Raw genomic sequence first — 25,077 nt, 5'->3', positions numbered from 1 at the left:
TTCAGTTATGACTATGCATCAGGTATACAATAAAGTATTCCCAACATCTGGGAAAAGGAGTGAAAGCTGGCATCTAGACACACCAAGGTCGCAGCTAGCCAAGTCTCGCATATTTCTCTAAGAGCCAAGCTACAAGTGACATTTTTCACGTGAAGGACACTTGATCGTTTTCGCAAGTTTTTCTGGGAACTGAAGTCCCTCTCCCCCGCCCCTTTTCCTTCTGTTCCTTCCCCTCTCTGTTAGAATCGCTGCTTGAAGAGCCAGAAAAAGCCAGCGGCAGCAGCAGCTTTTGCAAATCATCTTGCTCCCGGGGAGCTGCTCTGGAGAAAGCTGACATGTCAGTGAAGCTGAGCAGGACGCCCCAGGGAAGGGAGAAAGTTGCAGCTGCCCACTCCCAAAGATCGTTGAGAGCAGGCTTGTGACTGGAGGAACGATCAGGCAGCAATTCTAACAGAGAGGGGAAGGAACAGAAGGAAAAGGGGCTGGACAGAGGGACTTCAGTTCCCAGAAAAACTTGTGAAAATGATCAAGTGTCCTTCACGTGAAAAATGTCACTTGTAACTTGGCTCTGAGATAACAGGAGAGGCCCTTTCTGGGTCCCAAGGAAGTGACGTCTGCAATATGGTTACAGATGATCAGAGAGAGTTGCACAGCATTAATAAAGCAATATAACTTCAGCATATTGTGGTGCAAGCAATATAACAAACAGACAACCAAGGCATGACTGTACACAGACATGACACTAACTCTTTGCCAAAGCATGCTTGTCTTTCTGAGCTGGTTCAACTCCAGAGCAAAGCATACTTCCAGCAAAGTCTCTCCCACAGTGGACAATCCAACTCCAAACTGTTCATGTAGTTCATGGTAGCAATCCTTGTTTGCTTTGTACCAAATAGCAATTGCCGTCTGTTTCTCCACTGGGATAGGGTTCTTCATTGATGTCATCATTGCTCGAGACGTGGGCTGAGGACATCCACAGTCTCAAAAACTGTGTCATGGATCATGGTAGGATGAATGGACTGCAGATTTTTGCATGATCCATGGCACAAACTACTTTCTACTGGTCCATACTGTGTGGATAGACCTCACACCAGTGAAGGACCCTAACCTCAGCAGGGGCATACTGCTATGCCCTTAGATGGCACCTTTCGGAGTAGTTTTTGAGACACTTCTGGGTGACCTTCCTCTGCATGCATCTGTGATGGATCTGAGTTTGATTCTGTGGAAACCACAAAGGCTTCTGGGTAAAAGGAATGTGCTAACCAACTTAATGGTTAGACTGGAATGTTTTTTATATGGAATGGGATGCGAGAAAACAAGATGAAATGGGATAAGAGAGCCAGTTTGGTGTAGTGGTTAAGAGCGCGGGACTCTAATCTGGAGAGCCAGGTTTGATTCCCCACTCCTCCACTTGAAGCCAGCTGGGTGAACTTGGGCTAGTCACAGCTCTCTGGAGCTCTCTCAGCCCCACTCACCTCATAGGGTGTTTTGTTGTGGGGATAATAGTAACATACTTTGTAAACCGCTCTGACTGGGCATTAAGTTGTCCTGAAGGGCAGTATATAAATCAATTGTTGTTGTTGTTATAATAATAAATAAAGCATAGTGATTTGGTTCAAGAAACTAGATGAAAAGGAATCTTAAGTTCATCTTCGTTCTTCTGTGCCTCCACACATGGGGACTGCGCAGGTGCAGGCCAGCCGCCGGAGAATTTTCTAGAGCTTCTATGGCTCCGAAGGGGCCGTTTGTCGCGCGCCTCAGCGACCGTTTTCCCGCCCAAACGGTCACGTGCTCCTCCAGCGACCAACGGCCCCTTCCCTCAGTTCTCTTCTTGCCGCTGCTTGGAGAGAACGTGAGCTTGTGCTCTATGCTTTGTGCTTCGTGCCTTTCTTCTGACTGATTGATCTTGGCTTTTTGACTTCGGACTTCTGACCTCGACTATTCTTTGGATCTCGCTTTGGACTTTGACGTGGACTCGGTAATACGACTCGGACTGTTTTGACCTTTCTCTCGCGTGCCCCTTAAGATGGCCTCCACGGCTCTCTTTAAGCACTGCCTTCAGTGCCACACTAAAATGGCCAAAACCGATGGCCATGAGCTGTGCCTCTTTTGTTTGGGGGAGACCCACAATGTGTCGGCCTGTAGGATCTGCCAGGGTTTCACCAACAAGGCCCGGCAGGATCGCAAGGCCCGACTGAACTCCTCACTGTGGCAGACGGTCATGTCTGAGGGCACTCCGTTACCTCCGCCCAAGGCCGGCCCTAGCCCCTCTGCCGGACGGCAATCGAGAGCTGGCTCAGTGGCTTCCGCGAGGTCGGGGTCGAAACCGCGTCCCCCGAGTGCCTCGGCTTCGAGAGCGGCCTCTCCAGCGCAGGGTTCGGCGCGGCCGCCCCGGAGCGCGTCATCCACCAGGTCGGATCCGAGACCAGCTTCGGAACCGAGGATCCTGGTACCGAGTCCCCGGTCGGAACCGACGACCGGTTTGATCCCGATCAAGGCGAAGAGGTCAAAGCAGAGGTCCCCTTCCAAGGCGAGGAGCGCATCGGTTCCGAGGTCGTCTTCGGAACCGGCCAAGAAGAAGAAGAAGACCAAGCATCATCGGTCACCGCGCCCCGCTCCTCCGGAGGAAGTCATCGTGCTTCCCCATACGCCTTCCCCTCATCTGGGCTCCCCTGAACCGGAGGAGGTCTCCGTACCGGTGCCGGATCCGATGGCCTTTGAGACTGTTCAGGCAGAGTTCTCGTCTGGGCCGGAGCCGAGCCCGCGGTCCCGTCGGAGCCGACCATCGCCTGCCCGTCGATCGCCGAGGTCGGAACCGAGCCCGTCACCTCGTCGGAGCCGTCCATCTCCTGCCCGACCATCTTCACCTGCTGCCGGTCGTGAGCGACGTCGGTCCGGGGACAGTGTCCGGTCTGTCCGGTCCGCTGCGTCCCGACATCGTCAAGCCTCCTTCCTTCCCTCGCCATACCATTGCCAGTGGGAAGGGGCACCTGCCGGTTTCTCCATGTCGGAACCAAGGCCTTCGACATCGAGGCCAGCGTGGGTTCCCCCTCCAGTCCAGGTTGAGGAATCCCAGCTCGGTTCTGATGAGGGGGACGTTGAAAGCCTGGGGGACTATCAGTCGGAGTCCTGGTCTGAGCCGTCGCCCGCTGACGATGTGGTGCCAGCTACGGGTTCGCCGTACGAGGACCTCCGCATCTATTCCGACCAGATGGCAAGGATGGCTCAGGCCCTCGAGATGGACATCTCCTCAGCAGCTCCCCGGACCAAGGACAAGCTTCTCAAGCGGATCTACGGTGACAATCCGGCGTCCATTGGCTTCCCCATGCTTGAGGGTATAGAGGAAATTGTGGAGAGGGTGTGGAAGGTGCCCTGTGACCAGCCTCCAACGTCCAAGCGCATCGAGCAGCTGTATAAGATCAAACAGGGCACCTGGCAGGCGTTGGTGAAGCACCCTCCACCTTCCTCTTTGGTCACGGAGGAATTCAACCCCCGACGGTCAGGCCATTCCTCTGTGCCAGCCGATAAAGAGGGCAGGAAGCTCGATGCCCTTGGCAGGCGACAGTACACAGTCGCCTCGCTGGGTCTGAGGATTGCAAATTATCAGACCATTATGGCGGGGTACCAGCTCTACTTATGGGAGAAGTTGGCGTCCTATACTCGGGACCTCCCACCTGAGCAGAAGGCTGTGGTGTCCCTGCTGCAAACCGAGGCTGTCAGGCTATCGAAACAGCAAATGAATGCTGGGAGCCACGCTGCCGACACTGCGGCTAGAGGGATGGCTTCGGCGGTGGTCCTCTGGCGCCATTCCTGGTTGCGGTCGACTGCCCTTTCCCAGGAGGTGCGTTCACGAGTGGAGAGCATGCCCTTTGAGGGGGACTAGCTGTTTTCAAAGGCTACCGACGAGACCCTAAAAAAGAAAAAGGAGGACAGACAGATGGCGCAGTCCTTGGGGCTGGCTCCTACGGACAAGCCCACCTCCAGGCCACGGTACGCCCCCCAGTCCGGCCCTTACCACTTCCAGGGCAGGTACCAGCAGCAGCGGCCGGGCTACCACCAGTATCCGGCTTACCAGCAGCGGTCATACCCTCCTGCACAGCAGCAGAGGAGGCGTCGGCCCTTTAAACCTCGTCCGTCGCAGCCGCCGGCCCAGCAGAGAGATCAGCAGGGCCCCGGGAGGCAGTACTGACGGGTCACGCCAGCCGTATCCCCGAATTTCTCGGACAGACTGAGTCCGCTCCTCGCTGAGTGGGAGTTAATAACATCTGACTCATGGGTCTTAACAATTGTTGAAATGGGATACGGGCTGGAATTCATTGAGCTGCCTAGGTGCACTTCACCCCTGACAGCTGTCAATAACACTATGGCCGAGCTGGATGTGGAGATCGTGTCGCTCTTGGCCAAGGGTGCTGTGGAAGAATTGCCCTATGAGGACTCTGTAAGGGGGTTCTTCTCAAGGTTCTTCCTGGTCCCCAAGAAGGATGGGGGTTTACGTCCCATTTTAGATCTGAGGGGCCTTAATGCCTTCCTCAAGGTGACCAAGTTCAAAATGGTTACATTGGCGGCTGTGATCACCTTGCTGAAACAGGGGGATTGGTTTGCGGTCCTTGACTTGAAGGATGCATATTTTCACGTGGGAATACGAGAAGAGCACAGGAAATACCTGAGCTTCGTTCACCGGCAAAGGGTTTTCCGGTATAAGGTGCTCCCCTTTGGCCTGTCCACTGCCCCACGGGTGTTCACGAAATGTGTGGCCCCTGTGGTTTCCTTCCTGCGGGAAGAAGGCTGTACCATCTTTCCGTACCTCGATGACTGGCTCATCGTGGCTGAATCGGAGTCTAGGCTGGTGCAGGACATTGGCTTGGTACTTAGCACTTGCCAACGCCTGGGGCTCCTGGTGAACTTTGAGAAATCCAAACTGGTGCCCAACTGCAAAGTGTCCTATATTGGTGCACTATTAGACTCTGTGGAGGGTAAGGCTCTGCTCCCCTTGGAGAGGGCTCGGTCCCTAAGGGGTCTGGTTTCCATGTTTAAAAGGAACCGCTTCCAGTCCGTGTGCACTATTCAGTGCTTACTAGGGCATATGGCAGCGGCCACCTCAGTGGTGCCCTTTGCTAGGCTGCGTATGCGCCCTCTCCAGAACTGGTTTGTGCGGAGGTACGATGCTCTGCTGCACCCTCCGTCCCTCAAATTCTCTATCCCGAGGGTCATCCTCTCCTCCTTGGACTGGTGGCTGTCTGATGACAACTTGTTTAAAGGGACTCCCTTTGGGTATCAGCACCATGACGTCACGGTTACCACTGATGCCTCTCTGTTGGGATGGGGGGCTTACTGTGGTGATGTGTCTGTGCAAGATGTCTGGTCTGAGAGGGAAAAGACCCTCCATATTAATGTGCTTGAACTAAGAGCCATTCGTTTCGCACTTGTGTCCCTTACAGCACTGCTGACAGATCGCCAGGTGTTGGTGCAGACGGACAACACGACTGCCATGTACTACGTGAATCAGCAGGGGGGCACAGTGTCCATGGCCCTGTGCCGGGAGGCCACGCTCACTTGGCAGTGGGCAATCAGGAATGGCGTGTCGCTCCGTGCTATACACGTGGCTGGGTCAGACAATGCCCGAGCAGATGCCCTCAGCAGGGTCCCTTTGTTGGACCACGAGTGGGAACTGAACGTAGAGTGCATTGGGCCGATCTTTCAGATGTGGGGTCATCCAGTGATAGACGTGTTCGCCACTGCGGCAACCACCAAGGCCCACACGTTCTGTTCCAGGGCAGGGAGCGACCCCCTCTCTATTGGGGATGCCTTCCAGTTTACGTGGACGCAGGGCTTGCACTACATGTTTCCTCCATTCCCCTTGATCCCCAGGGTCCTGTGCAAGGTAGAGGAGGACGGGACGGACTGCATCCTCGTGGCCCCCTTTTGGCCACGGCAGGTTTGGTTCCCGAAGCTCCTGCGGATGTCCCAGCGGAGATATGTCAGTCTGCCCCCTCGGCAAGACCTTCTCCTAAACGGGAGCCTAGTCCACCACGACCCCAGGAAGCTGCACCTGACGGCTTGGCGGATCGTCCTCCCCTGTAGTTTTTAGTGACGAAGTACAGAGGGTCCTCCTGAACGCCCGTCGACCATCCGCTAGGCGCGCTTATGCGGCCAAGTGGCGCAGGTTTGAACTTTGGGCACTTGCTAAAGGAGTGGTGCCTGACAGCAGCCCTTTAGGGGTTGTATTCGAGTACTTGTGCCACTTGCAGGGCTTGGGCTTGAAGGTTTCCACCCTCAAGGTCCACCTGGCAGCTATATCTGCTGCTCACACCCGAGTTGAGGGTGTTACGGTGTTTTCTCACCCACAATCCCGCCAGTTCCTTAAGGGCATGTTCAACCTTTACCCACCTGTGTCGACGCCAGTGCCTCAGTGGTCGCTGTCCCTGGTGCTTTCACGTCTAATGTTGCCCCCATTTGAACCTATGGCTACCTGCCCCTTGGATGTCTTGTCTTACAAGGTGGCATTCTTGGTGGCTGTGATGTCGGCCAGAAGGGTCAGTGAGCTGTCTGCGCTGCGGTCTGACCCTCCTTTCCTTGTGTTTCATCCCAACAAGGTGGTCCTGCGTCCCAGCTTGGGTTTTCTGCCCAAGGTGGTGTCCGCTTTCCACCTCTCGCAGGATATCTCGCTGCCTGCATTTTTTCCTCACCCTTCCTCGAAAGGGGAGAAGGCCCTCCATTCCCTAGACTTGAAGAGGGCCATTGCCTATTACCTGGATAGGACGAAAGGGTTCCGCTCCGGTCCCCACCTGTTTGTATGTTTTGGGGCCAAGGACAGGGGTAACAGGGCTTCCTCACAGACCCTGTCTAGGTGGATTGTGACGGCCATTAGCAAGGCCTATTCTCTGGCAGGGGTGGCTTGCCCGCTTCATGTCAGAGCCCACTCCACGCGGTCCCAAGCATCCTCTTCGGCACTCCTCAGGGGTGTGCCCCTAGTTGACATTTGCAAAGCGGCCACATGGTCCTCTGCAGACACCTTTGTCAGGCATTATGCCATTGATGTCAATGCGGAGCAGGATGTATCTGTGGCCAGGGCTGTCCTACACTCCCTTTTTTCCTAGGGGAGTCTTGGATGTAGCTCCTTGCGTACCTGCTAGGTACCCTTGGGTAATATAGTGTATATATGTGTATAGATGTATATATATTTCTGTATATAGTGTTGTATATACTGAGTATGTAGGTGTTTCTACACGTCTTGTAGGACTGTATATATGTCTATGTGTATGTTATGTTATTCTTCTTTGTTCAATAAAATTGTGTTGGACTTCACCCCACCTTCCTCATTGTGTGAAGCTTGGTACACTCCCATGTGTGGAGGCACAGAAGAACGAAGATGAAAACAGGGTTAACATACCTGTAACTTATGTTCATCGAGTTCTTCTGTGCTGACACACAACCCTCCCTCCTACCCCGCTGTGAATTCCAATGCACAAAGATGTGGTGGCTGTAACAGAATTTGATGTGTTTTAAGGTGTTACGGCTAAGTGTGTTGGTCAAGCGGCGGCAAAGGAGAACTGAGGGAAGGGGCCGTTGGTCGCTGGAGGAGCACGTGACCATTTGGGCGGGAAAACGGTCGCTGAGGCGCGCGACAAACGGCCCCTTCGGAGCCATAGAAGCTCTAGAAAATTCTCCAGCGGCTGGCCTGCGCCTGTGCAGTCCCCATGTGTGTCAGCACAGAAGAACTCGATGAACATAAGTTACAGGTATGTTAACCCTGTTTTCCCATGAAATACGTTTTTCTCTAAAGCAATGGAGTAAGACTTTGCAGTTGATGTATTAACTACTAGGTATGAGTATTGTGTAATCATTAACTTTTCCGTTGCTTTTCAGTGAAACTTCAAAATGTATATAATCTCTGTTATTGTCAAAATCTCAACACTTTTGAGAGAGATAAAAATGTGTCTGTGTAAAATGGAAATGTGCCTCTTGTCTTCAACTCTTTTAAGTTGCAATCGTTTATTTTAATACTAATCCACAGTGAAGCCTTAAAATTACTTTTAATTTGCCATCTTCTTTGAGTGCAGGTACTGATGGTCATATGCAGGGCTTTTTTTCTGGGAAAAGAGGTGGTGGAACTCAGGACTGCACAATGACATCACTTTGGGTAAGCTGGAACAAGGGGAGAGTTTTTTAAAGTTTAAATTGCCTTCGGCGAAAATGGTCACATGGCCGGTGGCCCCGCCCCCTGATCTCGAGACAGAGGGGAGTTTAAACTCCCCTTTAAACTCCACTCTGTCTGGAGATAAGGGGGCGGGGCCACCAGCCATGTGACCATTTTTAAGAGGTTCCGGAACTCCGTTCCACCATGTTCCAGCTGAAAAAAGGCCCTGGTCATATGTAAAAATTCTTGTTTCTTTCCTTAAAAGATTTAACTCCTTTCTCAAAAATCCCTATAGGTCAGTCTGGATACTGGTCCCAGGACTGAAGACAGGTGCAGAGTGGAATGCTGCACTCAAGCTGCACAATCAGAATTAACTGCAACTCTGGAGAATCTTAAAAAGGAAGAGGAGAAGATTGAACTGGTACATATTGAAATGTCCTTTCATTCTTTTAAATGATGTACAGGCGTTGTGGTTAGTGGTTGGATTTTTTGTCCATCATCAGCTGTTCTTTGTCTGTGTGACAAAGGCAGTGCTTAGTTCTCAAAGTGAAAGGTGACAGTGTTGAAGCTCTTCCAGATACATAATCCTTTGATCTAGCAGCCTTGCTACCTGGTCTTAAGTGAGTGTGTGCAGCTGTTTTTAGTAGTGATTTAGAGGGTGTGCTCAGGTGACCCTTTACTACATGTGTTTCTGACAGTGGAATTGCCCTTTAGGAGCTGACCTTTTGTTCAGATGAAAACCTGTTATAATGGTTTTTCAAAGGCAGCCAACACGAAGGAGATTGAGTAGACTAGCTGTGGGAATGAGCTGATAAAGATAGAAGCCAGCCTGCGATAGAAGATAATATTATGTAGACATCTCTGCTTTAGAGCACTGGATGGACTTGTGGCAAAGACTGTCTTCTGTGTAAGAAAGCAGAGAGTGGCTGGTAGCTACCAATCAGCATTTTGCACACTTGTAGGTACCAGTATTGTGAGTATGATTGCATTTTAAAGAAAAGATGAACAAATACCATCTATTGTAATCAAATGATAACATTTTCTTAAGATGTGAAGGTCTTCTTGAGCATCCTGTCATGGATATAGCTAAAACTGTATGAGAACAGTTGCTGGACATGACCGAGAAAGTTATTCAAGATACCTTGGCACACAGAAATGGAGCTAGCCTGGCTCCATAACTAGACAGGCCATAAAGGGAGTTTAGAGGCCTAGAATCTTAGAGAGGAGCATAAAACAATAGAGTTACACCATTGTATTGCCATGTGTAGATTAAAAGAGCCATCTAACTCACATCAATATATACAATATACCAAGGCCCAGGTGTAAGGAGTGTCTGAGAATGACAGGAATGTCTAACTTCATAGAGGCTGTCAACATTACTTAAGGATAGATGCGTTGGTGGAGAGCCAAAAGATATTCAGATGTATGACAAACTTATAATCACTAATTCTTGTCTTAACAAAATCTATGTAGAAGTAAGAATGAACTATTGTTAAATGTTTTAATAAGATGTTTCAAATATGGATAACCTTGTTTGGTGCATAGAGTCATAAGATAATAAGTTAGTCAGGAATTTGATTCTTTAAAGTGGGATAGACAGTTATTGTTAAGAGAAGGTTCTGAAACCTTATAAATATGATGGGCTAACTTGATCGAGAGCTTCTTCTTAGGAGGGGCTTCTTTCCTGTGACCTTCGTATCTTTGGGTAAGATACTTTTTTGGACTCATGTAATTGCTCTTCTTTAATGATCTATGTGGCTATAACGGATGGTATGATTTTCTGTTGTTTGAGTTGATATCAAGCTTGCTAAATAATTGTTTTCTTAGTAAAGGCTTAAATGGAAGCAGAGATTCCATAATTGTATTACTTATGTACAGTACCCAGTAACGAACCTAAGACATTATCTGTGGTGTACCTCTTGCCAGGAGTTAAATTATTTGATACAGGAAAACTAACTAGACACTCAGGGCTTCTTAAGTGCATGTCTACGTCTACATCGGGCCTGACCAGAGGCATCCAGAGCAATACTGTGTATAAAACTTGGTGGACAAGGTCCCACCATGCAAGGACTGCACAACTTCTCATTATCCTTCTCTAAAAATCTCTGCAGGACAAGCTGCAGGACAAGGTCACTGAGGTCCAGCCTAGCCAGCCTGCCTCTCTTCTGCCGTCTAATGCTACTGGAAGCTTTTGTCCTGTGATAAAGGAAGAGCCTATGCCAGTATGTACAACTTGATTTTCTTGTTTTGCCAGGAAGCACATTGATGAGCTAGCCTAGGAAGTAACTAGTACCATCTTCATTCTGTGTGATATGAAGTGGGTTTTTTTTTTCTCTCCAGTGCTTAGTTCTGGCATACAATTGTTTGAGGGAGGCTACTCTCAATCTTGCTAACAGTCCTGTGAATATTTTCATGGGGTATGCATTCCTTGCCTTTGGGTTTTTTAAAGTGCCTCTGGTATGCATCCCCTGCAAATATATAGCCATGATCTTGTGCAGTCCAGAACAGGGATGCTTTGTAAGTTATCTGTGCTCCACAAGTTTTTGTTTGAATTTGAACTATTGACATTTTTAATAAAAAAATTCTTGTTCAAGTAATGCATGGTAGAGCCAGGTTCCTTCCTACAGTGGAACAATACAATTTCTCATCCTTTGTAGGTCCAACTGGGAACCCCTCAGGCCATTGAAGCCCATCGTAGTCCATCTGTTTCTCTTCCATGTGCTGAAGCACCTAGTGGAAAACAAGCACCTTCTGCGATTATGAAGAGTTTTTGTCCTGTGATAAAGAAAGAGCCGGTGTTGGTATGCACAGCCTTTCAGCTGATCTTTTTTGTTTTTCCGGACAAGCGTGTTGTTGAGTTAAGCCAGGCTACAAGTGGTATTGCCCTTATTCTCAGTGATAAGAAGTTTTCATTTCTCCAGTGCTTAGTTCTGGCTTTAGAATTGTTTGGTAGAGGCTTGCTGCCAATTCTGCTAATGGTTCTGAATTTTCACAGAATTATGGGTTCTCTGCCTTTTGGTTTCTCAGTGTTTCTGGCATTGATAACTGCAAATATGTAGGCCTTGCCATGGTCTGGAAAAATGCCAACTGGGGATGAGTGCAGCAGGAGGGGGATATTGTGCTCCACAAGCTCCTGTCTGAATTTTGTGAGGGTTTTTAACAATTACAAAAGGGATATTGAAGCCCATTCCCAGGCTGCCTCTCTTCCATCTAATGAGGCACCTATAGGAAAATAAACACCATCTAAGGCCATAGAAGGTTTTCATCCCATGTCCTGTGCTGGTATGAACAACCTGCTTTTCTTCTTTTACAGGGAAAGCACATTGGTGAACTAAGCTAGAAAGTAATTGGTATTTCTCGTGTTCTATATAGTGTGAGGTATTTTTCCCAGTGCTTAGTTCTCACCATAGAGTTGTTTGGGTGAATCTACTGACAGTTTTTGCTAACAATTCTGTGACTATTCTATTTCTGCCTTTGATTTCATAGTGCTTTTGGAACTGGTGTGTGTGTGTGCGTGCACACACATGCCTAACTATGACTGCTGAAAGCCCATTCGAATCAGTAGGACCTAAACAACCAACTGTGTGCTTAACTTTCTCTTGATGTGCTCATTGTGTGTTCCCAATTATTTTTCTTTTCTTTTTTTTTTTTTTGCATATTAGGAGTTAGCATTACAGAATAATCTTGCAGTATAAAAAGCATAATGGTTCCTGTAGCCTTGACTTTGTTATCTGCTGTGATTATACAAATGGCCTTTCAAAGCTATAATGTTCATTATGGGCTTATGATACTCACTGCCTGTTTCCATTTTGGCTTTAGTTTTGGAACAACCTTTCCCCTCCTCTATCTGCAGGTACCAGAAATCAAACAGGATATGGATATTGCTTCTTTGACAGATCCTACACCTGTTACTGAACCATCTGCTCCTTCACATGTTGTTGAACCACCAGCTCCTCTTGAGACTAAGGAAGCCCTTGTTTCACTGAAAAGGGAGGATGAATTGGTACGGCTTTACTGGCTAATCCATTCATTGCTTACATGAAGTTGCACAGCAGAAACCCTCTAGAAACATTTTGAAAATAAAACTTGTAATCTTAATATGTTTCAACTCAAAATGTTATCAACACATAACCTGTTCACCTATAGCCACTCCTTCACACTCAGATCTCCAGGGTTCATAAAGTTTTCTTCTTTAACGTTGAGTACACACTTGGGGGATTTTACAACTTCCCCCTTTTCTAGGTTCCAAGTGTATATCAAGTTCCTGTCTCAATGTATGGTCAATCAGTAGTCTGATCTATTAGATCAATTTAGAAGTTAATAGAAAGGGGGAAAAGTTCAATGAGGAAGTACACAAATTCCATTACTAAAAATAAGAAACATCTTCATTGTTTCATTGCTTCTCTCAGCTGAGGTCAAATTTTATTCAGTGAACAAGGATGAAGTTAACCTAATGAAAACATATTCTGTCTTGGTTTGGCCAACAAGTCAAAATATAAAACTATTATTGATTCCAGTGGACAGCTATTTTCTTTTAATCCAGGGAGCCCACTCAGAAGAGTGACAGCCTGCCCAGTCTGTAGCTTTTTTGTGTGAGTAAGCCACAAAATAATATAGTAAAGGGTAAACCATGCAAAATGCTGAAATAGGCCTAATTTGTCTTGGTACCTGAAACCACATCAAAGCTGTACATTAAATCTTTGGCTAAGCTGTGCTTAGAAAGATGGAAGGTCTAACATTAGCCTGGGTACATCACTGTATCTGGGCCCATGTTTTGCTCTTTCTGTGGGTATTGGCAATGTTTCACTTGTGTCACAAAGGACTTTTATAGAGATCAGAAAAGGAGAGGAGACCGGTCGCCGGTGGTTTCACTCTGCACAAAATGTTAGTTAAGCAATTATAAAGTTGAACACAAAGAAAAATGTTTCTTAAGTATTCATATCCAGTACAAAATAGCAAAGAGTCCAGTAGCACCTTTAAGAGTAACCAACTTTATTGTCGCATAAGCTTTCGAGAGCCACAGATCTTCGTCAGATGCAGCCTCTGGATCTATATCCAGTACAGACAAGCAAGGCACGTCCTGTTTGGTGCTGTAGAGACCAGGAGATCTTGTGAATGGTGGGTTTGGGGTGATGTCTTCTGTGCTGTTTCTTGCTTCTCTGTAGTTCTGGCTGCTAGAGTTCGCTTTATAGGTCATTGTATTCCAAATTTCAGTTTTTGGTTGTCAAGTCGGTCTCCCAGTCTATGCCTTCTGGATGTTGCCCAATATACCATTGACTTGTCCATAAATACTGTGCAAAAGTCCTTGGCTGCCCACTCACTTATGGTTTTGCTGCAGTCCATGCCTTAATTGGTTTTCACAAGAGGCTTCCAGCTGTTCCTCAGTCTCTTATTAGCTCACTCTTTAGCAGTTTCCTTTTTCCCCATGTATTCCTCGATCACACTGTTTAGGCCATGCTGATCTCAAATACACTGATACTGGTTTTATCATAACATTTGTACCTCCAGATAATCATTATGCCAACAGAAGTAATGTGAAGGTGGGTACTGTGGCACAGAATCCATCTTTTCTTAGGTGGTCATTTACCAACTAAAATAACAGATTACTTCTAAACAGGAGTCATCTTATTTCTGATCAAGTTACAAATTAGAAAATCCATGCAATAAGGGCCATTTTCACACGCTGGTAAGTCCCCGGAAAATCACATAAAACTCATGGCACGACGGCGACTTCATAGCATGATTTCCCATCATGATCCTGTTTAATGGTGTGATGACATCAGAAATCGTGCCACTAAACAGGATCATGATGAGAAATCGCGCTGTGAAGATGCCGTCGTGCCATAAGTTTTGCGCGATTTTCCAGGGGCTTACCAGCGTGTGAAAACAGCCATCTTTTATTAGAGGCAACCAAAATGAAACAAACATTGTGAAGCTTTCAAGCTCACTAGAATCCTTCATCAGGCCAGATGTTACAGAATAAAAAACAGAGGAGGAAAATTCAAGTAATGATCTTAAAACTAGTCTTGCCACCATTTGGTGCGAGATGCTGGCAGGCTTGTTACTTATTTGTTGCTGGTGTTAGAGTATACCACTTGCTTACTAGGAAGAAGTAAACAACAACGGAGAGTCATCTCATTGGAAAAATAAAGGCCAACCAAGTCTAAATGTCACTCAGATCCATGTGAGAAACACAGTTCGCTTTGAAGGCCAAGAACAGAAGGAAGTGGGAGTGTCTGGTCTGGGAACTGAGTAAAAAAGCTGGATTTTTGACAGTCCAGCTATATTTGACATTCCCAGATTAAATTAGAAAATCCTGGATCCAATCTGGTAAGCCTGATCAAGACCACTGGATGAATCCAGGTTAATACAGATAAATCTGGGAAATGCGGCTACAGCCTCTTGGCCGGCTGTTTCCCTGTCTTATCCAAATTTCTTTTCCAAGAAGGGAGGGGGAGTGAGGCTGAGGCAGAGGCAGGAGGGGGAGATTGAGGCAGAGAAGGATGAGTGAGTGGCCAGTCCGTGCAGAAGCTCTGCTTTTCTGCCTGGCATCTATGAGTGACACTGGTCAGCTGGGCTAAGTTGCAACAGTGTCTTTTGCTTCAGTTTGGTTTGTGTGGAATTTTCAGTTTTGATGCAATTCTCTGATTTGCTTCTGGGGGATTCTATTCCCTTGCTTCAGTTTGGTTCTGTTGGGCTTTCTCTGGGTTGAGCTTGTATTTGGGAGTGTGCCTCTAGCCAGTGGCAGCCTTGCCCCTGTGTGTTTCTGCTTGGGAGCCTCCTTGGAAATGTTTCCCCCATCTTCTTCAGGGTCATCTTCTTCAGGGGCTCAGAGAATTGGATTTCAGAGTGCAATCTTCCTGAAACTTGGGAATTCTCTAGTGAACAATCAGGAGTAGGTTGCCTACAAATTTGGTGAAGTTTGCTTGAAACATGCCAACCCACCCTCCAGATAGCCCCTCAATAGTTTTCCCCATAGGAGAAAATGGCCACATACATTTGAGATTCTCTAATTTGCTGAACTGGATCAGGGAACCTTTCCCATGTTTCCCAGAATTATTTTTTCTGTGCATACCCCTAGAAGGAAGCATTTGATAGTCTTTACATTAACCATGATAGAGATAAATTTAAGATGGTGAACAAAGCATTGTCAGTTGAAGCCAAACTGGGTAGTTTGCAAATAGTCTTTTCCTAAACTGTTCCCATTCCATTGACAAATCTCTTTTTCTTACCTGAAATCAGGTATCCATAAAGTGGAAGAAGGATATAGTCAGCTGTATGGGTCGGCCCTCACAAAATCCAGGACAAAGGAAACTGTTTCTCTTGTGGGTTTTGAGTGACATTTGGATTTTGCTAGCCTTTATTTTTCCAATGAGATTATTATTGTTGTTTACGACTTCTTTCCAGCAGCAAATAAATGGCATACCTGCCAGAAATTCATGCCAAATGCTTGTAAGCTTAGATTTTTAAGATCATTACCTGAAAGACCTGCTTTTTTACCTCATTAATTTTTTTTATATTATAACACTTGGCCTGATGAAGAGTTCTGGTGAGCTCAAAATGTGTAATTTTGATTAGCACTAATAAAAAGTATTACATGAATTTTGTTTTGTTTTTTCTGGATTGTACATGACCCAGTGCAGCTGGTTACAGCTTTTTCAAGTTACATATTGTTATACCATGATTTTTTTTTTAAAATTCCAGTGGCTGACCGGCAACAGTTACTCATTCGTGTAAGAGACAGCCGCATGTAATGAATGCTCGAGATTAGTCTTTACCTTGGACAAGTAATAATTGCTTCAGGAGAATGGCACTCCTCAGTAGCGTCTTCTTGGCTTCCTTTCTTGTTATCTTTTTTTTAAGGTTCCCATTTCTTCAAAGAGCTCTAGATCCTTCATACATACAAGCAGGGCTTTTTTTCTGGGAAAAGGTGGTGGAACTCAGTGGTGGAACTCAAGACCGCACAATGATATCACTTTGGGTCAGCTGGAACAAGGGGGGAGTTTTTTAAAGTTTAAATTGCCCTTGGTGAAAATGGTCACATGGCCAGTGGCCCCACCCCCTGCTCTCCAGACAGAGGGGAGTTTAGATTGTCCTCCGCGCTGCTCAGCGGCGTAGAGGGCAATCTAAACTCCCCTCTGTCTGGAGATCAGGGTCAGGGACACCGGCCATGTGACCATGTTTAAGAGGTGCCGGAACTCTGTTCTACCGTGTTCTCGCTGAAAAAAAGCCCTGCTTACAAGTGAAGGTTCAGATTTTCCTTGCACATGCATTAGCTGCTGCTTTTCCAAGCAAGAGGTGCTGAAAACTTGCCTGCTTGCTCTCTTTTTCTGTCTCCTCCCTACAGTCCTTCTTCACCAGATGTTTGCAAATGATCTGCAGTTGTTTAAAAAACCCATAGGCATGCCAATTGAGCAGTTTCCTTGTCTGGATGAAGCAATACATCCGAGTTTATTACTTCTCCTGTTTTGTTTGTGCATCTTTTACTGAATCTCCATAGGGTTTGCCTCCTTCACTTGCAACCTTTGCTGCCTCCTCTCCCTGCCCCCCCATTTACATAAACTATCTTGGAGATTGCATCTTCATCTCCAATTTCATTTATTCTAAAAACAAGTTTGTTTAGCAAAGGAGGTAGATAACTAGAATGAGAGAGGTAAGCTCAAGTCTGTTTTTTTAAATTATTCTGGATTGCTTAGTAACAGTTTCTGTAAATACACTATGTAAGATGATTTTAATGGCATGAAGTGAACATTATTTATTTTTTCCATTTTTTAAATTCTTCATAAGAATAATAGATTTTTGCTATTTAGAAAATGAGGATCCTTCAGAAGAAGAATTGAAGTGTATACTGCATAATTTTTGTGCTGTTGTGTTGTAATCTCTTGCTATTCTCCATGTCATTGTAGTACTTTTGATAAGTTATACATGTCAGTGAATTGATGTTGATTGAGTTTGTTGGTCTTGTTTCTCTTCCCAACATTATGAGCATAGTGCTCAGTATTTTCCTCTGTGGTATGTGTAATGCTTCATGTTGATGTTTAGGACATTCACCAAAGTGTCCTTCTTTACTGTAAGGATCATATACTTTTAACTAAGGACTGTGTATAATGAGGCTACTTTTTTTGCTTATATGCCCCTAATTGATCTTCCTTTTCCTAAATAGATTTGTTTATGCACATTTCTGGAAATTTCATGTAAAACTAGGATCCCTCTGTCTTTCTCTGAGGTACATCTTTTCACATGTGGGCACCCAGGTATGGAAAGAGGATGCTACACATTTTTAGTTACACACCTGTTAATAGAACCAGCAAAAATGCAGCTGTGCTGCTGCTTTTTTCATGGGTGGATTATGGAAACAGGTTGTTAACGTAGGTATGATGCATACATCTCACTGTATGTACACATGGCAGGATTGCCATACACTCTCCAACAACAAAAGATGTTTTTGAAGTTTGATTTTTATATATTTATTTATGTTACAAAATTTGTACCCCACCTTTCTGCTCTTATAAAGGCCAGCAAGGCAGCTAACAAATTAAACGAAAAAGAAGAACGTGAGATGAGCAGAGATGGTCTGCCACTGCCTTTCTCTGCATATTAACCCCAGCCTGCCTTACTGGTCTCCCATTCATGTATTGACCTGGTGAGAAGCTTGGAGTATTTGAGCTGCTAACAAATTAAAACATATATAATAAAATCACATCTGAAAACCACTAAAACCAACAAAAACACATCATTGAAACAAAACAGAGCAAAAAACATAAAACCAACAATTAAAATGTTGGATAGAAGGGGAAAATCAGTGAAGGAATGCCAAACTAAGCAAAAAAATATTTACCCAGTGATGGAAAAACAGCTTTATAAGATGTGTTGTCGATTTAATAAGGACAGAGCATGCTAGGCGCTAAAAAGATCACAAGTTACACCAACATTGCTGGGAACAATATTCATCTGAACTTAATTATGAAAGTGACATGATAATTTCAGGGTGGCAATGGAAAACGTATAGTTTATAAATTAGTTTTGCCTTGTGAAGATGTAAAAAAAAAGTTGTGTTATTTGTTTTCATATGATAATTGTGTCATGGTGGTATGAGTGGAGATCTCAAATGGAATCTTGATGTAGGAACCTGTGGTGGTTCTTGACAAACCTGCCTGATCTTTTCCTTATTCTTATAGCTGGAATCCAGCCAGCCTACAGACCATTTCAACCATGTTGTCTCACCACCAACTTTGGAAATACCATTCCTCTCTGAGAACGCAGATGAATGCCAATCTGAGGGAAAGGAGGACCTTGAACTGGTATTAAACAACTACCCCCTTCTTGTCCTGGAAATAAATGTCATATTTAATCTCAAATAGTGGAAGAGATATTTGTTGGGGTCACCCTTTTCAAGATCCTTCAAAATTTCCCCTAACCAAATTTGCATTTATATTCCAAAATGTGCAAAAGCATAGTTCGTTCAGATTTCTGTAGAACACTGTTTGCCTTTTATAAATACTGGAATTCTTGTAGCTCCTAAGATACCTGTTGTAATGAGCAACTGGAAAGGCATCCTTGGGTACAGAATTCTCTATGACATCAGGCATTTACTTTTTATTATGTTCCCTAATGTTGATTTCTCGCTACTAATCTGCCTTTCTTGCCATCCAGATTGGCCTAGTTTTTGAACAAATGGGACATTCACCCAGGATGCAGACAATCCTTAGGTGATCCCACCACTGTCATTGGGTTATCAGCTGCTGATTGGAGACAGTGACACTTGGATGTTGATTGTTTGGCATGTTGGATGTTACTTGCCAAGCATCTCCCCCTTTTTCCATGTTGCAGGATGTACATTTAGTATATCTTACCTCAGAACAAGAAAAATATCAAGGCGAAAACAGCAGTAATTGTGAGGATGTGAGAGGGAGGTAATGGTTGGATCCAGCGGTCTGCTGAAGGGAAGAGCACAAATCCCCATGCTTAGTAGCCATTTCCAACTCCAGGAAAATTAATTCCAAGGACTTCAGGAACCATGTGGTGTAATGGCCACACGGGTCAGCGAGCTGTAGCAAAGAGCAGGAAGGGAACAAAATATTCTGTCAATGGAGCTCCAGCAGTGGGAGAGGCAGGACTGGTAATTTCACCCCCTCCTCACTACACCCTATGAATCTGTGTGGCTATTACTCCAGGCAGGTCCCATGCCTTTCAGAATCAACTTTCCTGGTACTGGAAATGCTTGTTGGGGAGAGGGGGAAACAATGAAGATCCATGAATGACAGTTACTTCAATGTATGGATTGCTGGATACAACTCAATGGGTAAGACATGGTGAGTCATAGAAAAGTAGAGAGGGTATGGATCTAGACCCGCCGCTTGTGCACCATGTAATCATTTAAGCTTCCCAGAATGTTCTAACTCTGATTCCTCTTGAACACTCTGTAGTCCCAAATGGGAGGCAGCCATGAGGTTGCAGACTGTCGTCAAGCCCGTGATGCTGCTGGTTCCTCTGTCCTTCCAGCAGTTCCCAGTGATATTCAATCTGTACCTGTGCTGGTGAGAGGAAAAGAGACTGAGCGGGTAAGAATGAGGGGGCCTCAGTTCCATGGGAGCAAACTTGGTCATACTTTTCTATCCCTGGGAATTTTTATGTTGCTGCTGTGTGGAGCTGGAATTGTAGCAGTCTGGAAAAAAAACTGAAGCTGAACAGGGCAATTTTTCCAAGCAGTAGCTGGGAAAATTATACACTAATTCACTAACATTTTGATTCAATTTATTTGATTATTGTTACTTAAACGTTTTTTCAGTTTCCTCAAAAATGATAGTGAATTTTGTTTTAGTTTTCTTGTTATGTGTGGCAGAGAGTTATTGGTTGCATGACCACAAACTAGTATCAGTCCACATCCTTCAGTCCCTAGCCTGGCTTAAGTGCAGCATTTATATTATAGGTCACAAGTAGCCAACTTTTTGCTTTGGACTATACCTTTATTTTCTCTCTATTCCCTTCCCTGCCAACTCTCTGTCTTCTGGAGTATTTTAGAGCTAAAGTGATGAAACGTCTCAATGTACATCTTTATTGCTGTTCTTGTTCAGTGATTTTTGCATGTTAGTCTTGCCCACAAACACTAAATCTACATTGTGCAGTGATTGGCTGTAAGATGAAGTGCCCTTGCTCATTATTATAATATATAGTACACTTAATATATATTGGTTTCTGTATGTAGAAAGTATACAGCAAGGCAGAACAATGGGATTTGAGTCTAGTGAGACCGTAGAGACAGGAGCTCTGACTCTCAAAAGCTTACACCCTGAAAATTTTGTTTGTTTGTTTATGTCATTTATAGTCCACCTTTCTCACTGAGACTCAAGGCGGATTACATAGCATGAGATTAATACAGTCAGTACTGGGAACATTTCCATACACTATCAAAGACATTTCCATATATTGTTAATAAGGACATTTCCAAAACAATGTCATAGGATTTTACAAAGACGTAGCATTAGCAAGGATCCAATACAGGTCTCTAAGGTCCCACTGGACTCAAATCTTACTGTTCTCCTGCAGACCAACTCAGCTACCCACCTAAAAGCAAGGCAGAAAATTTCCAGGTTCTCTCTGTTTTTCTCTGATCCATATGCATTTGATTGGATAGTAAGGCATAATTAATCTCCTCCCCCCCCCCTTTTTTTTTTTTTTACTATTGATGGTTGAGATTTTTACCCGGCATCTCAGCAGTGCTTCAAAAGTAATATAATAAAACTTACATATATTCATGTTTCTAGTTTGTAGGCTAGAAACATGTTTTTAAAAGAGAGGGTGAAAGCGGTAATTCTAAGGGTACAAAATTCTGCCCCAGAGTACAATTCATACAGACTTGGGAATAAAGTCATTATCTGTTGATTGGAGCAGGAACACATTCAGAAACACACACAGACAAGCTGGTACAGAATTTTTAATTATAGGATTGTTTCCCTTTCCTCAGAGGCTGCTGATGTACACTGTATGCTTCTCACAGAAACAGGCTGTAAGACTGGACATAATACATGTCTGTGCTTTGTTGCTCCTTATGCAACTTCAGGCCAGAGAGAAGGGAATTTGTTAGTACTTGTTCCTGCCTCCTTTACACTTAGGGATGCCAGACCCCCGCTGGGGGCAGGGGATCCCCCGCTCCCCACACCCACCCCTGCTTACCTGGCGAGCGGGGGGGAGTGCACCTTCTGTGCATACTCCCCTGCGGTGCTGCGCACTCCCGTACGCTGCTGCCGCCCAGACTGGGCCTGTTTTAGCCTGGATTGGAGCCTCTGCAGAGCGCAGGAGCGCTTCTGCCCTCCGCAGGGGCCCAAACTGTGCCTGTTTCGGCCCAGATCGGGCTCGTTTTGGGCCCGTTTTGGCACTGATCAGGCCCGTTTTGAGCCGCTGTGGAGCGTGGGAGCGCTCCTGTGCTCCACAGTGGCCCGAAATGGGCCCATTTTTGCCTGGATCAGGCCCGTTTCGGGCCGCTGTGGAGCGCTCTACAGTGGCTCAAAACAGGCCCAATCCATGACAACAGGCCCGAAATGAGCCCGACCTGGGCCAAAACGGGCACATTTTGTGCCCCTGCAGAGTGTGGGTGCATGCCCATGGACTGCGTGATGACATCTCTAAGTAATGTCATCACGCAGCCTGTGGGCGCGCGTGCAAGCAAATCACACGCACACATCCCAAAACAGGTAAGTGCCAGGCCCCAATCCCCCGCTGAGAGGTTGAGGGGGCCTGGCAACCCTATTTATTCTACCCCTTAATTTAATAGGGCTTCCCAGGTATGATTGAGGCACTCCCTTTTAAGCTACTTGCCAGTTCCAAACCTTTCAGAGTAGTTTCCTTCCCATTACCCCATTGATACTTCCTGTTTCTGCAGCGGTAAGTGAACTAAATATATAAATCCTGCCTTTTCATCTGAAAAATGCCCTAGGCAGCTGACAACCATTTAAAATCAAATTAAGACAACACACACATATTTTAAAGGCAACATTAAACCAGCAGCCATAACAGGAATGCTGTAAAAGGAAAACATCCAATGACATAACAGGAAAAAAATCAGCAACAAAATCAGTTGATATTGGCTTTCACTAATCCCCAAAGCCTTCTGGAATAGTCATGTCTTGCTGAAAGGCATGTAGTCACATGGGAGTCCTATCTCAGGCAGGCATTCTACAAGCTAGGTAGCATGGCTGAAAGGGTCCTAGATCAGATGTCGTCTGTGCTGGGCCTAGTGTTCATGCCTCAGATTGTCCCGCCCCTCCCCCTGCCCAATTCCTTCTTTCATGAAAAGCATGGCAGAAACTTATGCTCAGTGAGGCCAGAAAACGTTGCAGTCTGTGGTGAAGAAATGGAACTACCAACTGGAGTGAGATGGGGGACCTGTCCCATAAATGGGAAAGGTCCCCCATCTATATGGTTCCCATAGAACCATATAGATGAAATTTGATTTCAGTGTAAAGGAAAACTTCACTCCTGCATGTTTGGTTCATTGGTGCCCTCATCCCCCATTTCATGTCATTAATCTTTTCAGCCTTACATCTGGGAATCTGGATCTTCTCTTCATGCCCAAAACTTTAACTGGAGTGATGGTGGCAAAGGATGGGCACCTGAGGATTATCAGGAACCATCCTGGGGTGTGGACGAGGCTAAAAAGTATGATGATGTTACAGAACCTGACAGAAACTCGGTAAGTTTGTTCTGGGGAGCATGATGGTTCTCACTAAAGGAAGTGCAATAAGGTCATCCGCCCTAAGCCCTTCGTGGGGAGGGTGGAATAGAAATCCCAAGTAAATAAATAAATACATAAAATAAAGGGTGGGAGAAAAGAAGACTCACCTCTCCTTTCTGGTCACAAAATTAGGCTGGTTAAAGAACAAGGGTAATCTGCTGTTCTTTCAGTATGTATGTATGTATGTATGTATATATGTATGTATGTATGTATTTGCCTTTCTCAGGGATATGAGGCCGATTACAGAGTAAGAAGACAATCCCCTCTGAGGCAATGCAATAAAACAGTATGAGATGTACTATAAACTATGCAAACAAAAGTGCACCTTTTATTCATGATCTAGTGATTTTAATAATTGCTTGTGCAAATCTTAAGATTAACTTGTCATTCAAATTGAGAAAACAAGGAGAAAGAGGACTTCTGGAAAGGAATAGACATAGGAAGCAGCCAAAAGTTTGTAGTCCAGGAAGAAACCGGTCCTTGATCCAAATACAATAGTCTAAGTCAGGAAAGGTTTTGCTGGATCACAATTCTCCATTTGGTTTGCCCTGGAGCCTTCATCAAGAGCTCCACAGATCAGAGAAAATAGGAAGCTTCTGTGGATTGTTTTGTATCCTATTCAACTTTTTCAACTCTCTCTGCCAGGTGCTATCTCATTCCTCATTTCATTCTCACTACTCTTGTGATCAAAATCTGGATACTGGAAGAGTGCTGGAATGCCGTTCTTCTTCACCAAAGAGTAATCATAGCAGTGATTCAAAGTATTATAGTGCACAAAGAACCACAAAGGAGCCATGTTTTAAGTGTTTGAGATCCCCTCTGAGGCAAGTCCACCAGTCGAGATCCCCTCTGAAGCAAGGCCACCATTCAAGATCCCCTCTGAGGCAAGGCCGCCAGTCGAGATCCCCTCTGAGGCAAGGCTGCCAGTCGAGATCCCCTCTGAGGCAAGGCTGCCAGTCGAGATCCCCTCTGAGGCAAGGCCGCCATTCAAGTTCCCCTCTGAGGCAAGGCCGCCATTCAAGATCCCCTCTGAGCCAAAACTGGCATTTGAGATCACCTCTGAGGCGAGACCGCAGCTATTCCTGGGATTCACAGGGATCATCTGGGTAGCTGACCATTTTGTTCTAGGAACTTAGTGTTTGGGTTAGATCAAGCGTGGATGGTTTAAAAATAACCTTGTAAAAAGGAAATGTGGGTAGATAAATTGAAGGTGGTAGTTGTTGGGAATGTTTTAATTTGAAAAGGTGTCAATCTGAACCTAGGATTACTTTAACACTGTATGTCTAAACTGATTTTAAGCCACTTTGCCTTTCCCAGCAAATCCTGAGAATGCAGTTCTTAAGGATGCTGCAAATTTTTTTAAGCACCATTGTTTTCTAGCCAAACTAGTTGCTAGAATTTTTAGGATGAAGGGATGCAGTAATAGCTTACATTTGGAATGTAGATAGGCCTTGATGTTAGGCTCTTATTTTGTGTAGCGAGCTGCCGTTTGTATTGAATAGATAGGGGCACCTACTTAATGATTATTTATTTATTTATTTAATTTATAGTTCGCTCTCCCCACAAGCAGGCTCAGAGCAGATTTATATCGTAAGTGTGGAATTAGAATTAAATACCTTATGGAATATAATATTTTTTCAAGGTTTTCAAACCATCTGCTATGTTAAGGTTGAATGCCCAGGGGGATGTACAAGCTTTGTAGGTGGCAAGTTAAAAATTGCCCTGTTAATTGAACAAAGACAATCAGATAAGGAAATAGTTACAACAAAGACAGCTGCAACTGGGGACTGGATAAATGGAATCATGTTAACTGATTAAAAAGGGGGTCATTTCTGGCCAGTTTTCTTTATGTAGACCTAAAGTTAGCTAAATAAAGATCAAAGGTTAGGTGAAACGCTAAAAATAGATCAAATGAGACTTTGTAGTTTAAAACATAGTGATCTGGTACAGGAGATTAGGTGGGGGGGAAACCTGTTCTTTTTCAAAGAGAAAAAGTAGGAGTTTGCTGTTGACATATTAACTAAACAAAGTAAGTCTTTGTAGTCTATATAAATCTGTCATATTAACATAGAATGTGTAGGAGAGAGTAACTTAATAGGAAACCAACCAATGAGGAAAAGACACCTATAGTCCCATGTATGTATGCTCTATAAATAATGGGTACTGAGCTGTGGGCTCCCCCCGCATCGGCCGCCCTCCACATCAGGTC

The 25,077-nt window shown here is 45.2% G+C and overlaps 1 protein-coding gene across 5 annotated transcripts in view; it reads left to right on the top strand.

Annotated features, from left to right (window-relative positions):
* LOC129329687 (serine/arginine repetitive matrix protein 2-like) overlaps positions 1-25,077 on the top strand; it is a 96,990-nt gene that overhangs the window by 47,853 nt on the left and 24,060 nt on the right. For 4 of the 5 annotated variants that reach the window (XM_054979231.1, XM_054979232.1, XM_054979230.1 and 1 more), the window contains 8 exons: positions 8,433-8,558; positions 10,249-10,359; positions 10,795-10,938; positions 11,991-12,140; positions 18,316-18,438; positions 19,564-19,698; positions 22,671-22,826; positions 23,514-23,974. In XM_054979231.1, the coding sequence (XP_054835206.1) occupies positions 8,433-8,558; positions 10,249-10,359; positions 10,795-10,938; positions 11,991-12,140; positions 18,316-18,438; positions 19,564-19,698; positions 22,671-22,826; positions 23,514-23,974 (1,406 nt within the window). The remainder of the gene's footprint in view (positions 1-8,432; positions 8,559-10,248; positions 10,360-10,794; positions 10,939-11,990; positions 12,141-18,315; positions 18,439-19,563; positions 19,699-22,670; positions 22,827-23,513; positions 23,975-25,077) is intronic. The other variant, XM_054979234.1, reaches the window with a different exon arrangement.

Source organism: Eublepharis macularius, chromosome 5, assembly GCF_028583425.1.
Source record: "Eublepharis macularius isolate TG4126 chromosome 5, MPM_Emac_v1.0, whole genome shotgun sequence".
Classification (NCBI taxonomy): Eukaryota; Metazoa; Chordata; class Lepidosauria; order Squamata; family Eublepharidae; genus Eublepharis; species Eublepharis macularius.
Note: the sequence above shows the minus strand (reverse complement) of the source record. Positions and strands in the feature narration are given on the sequence as shown.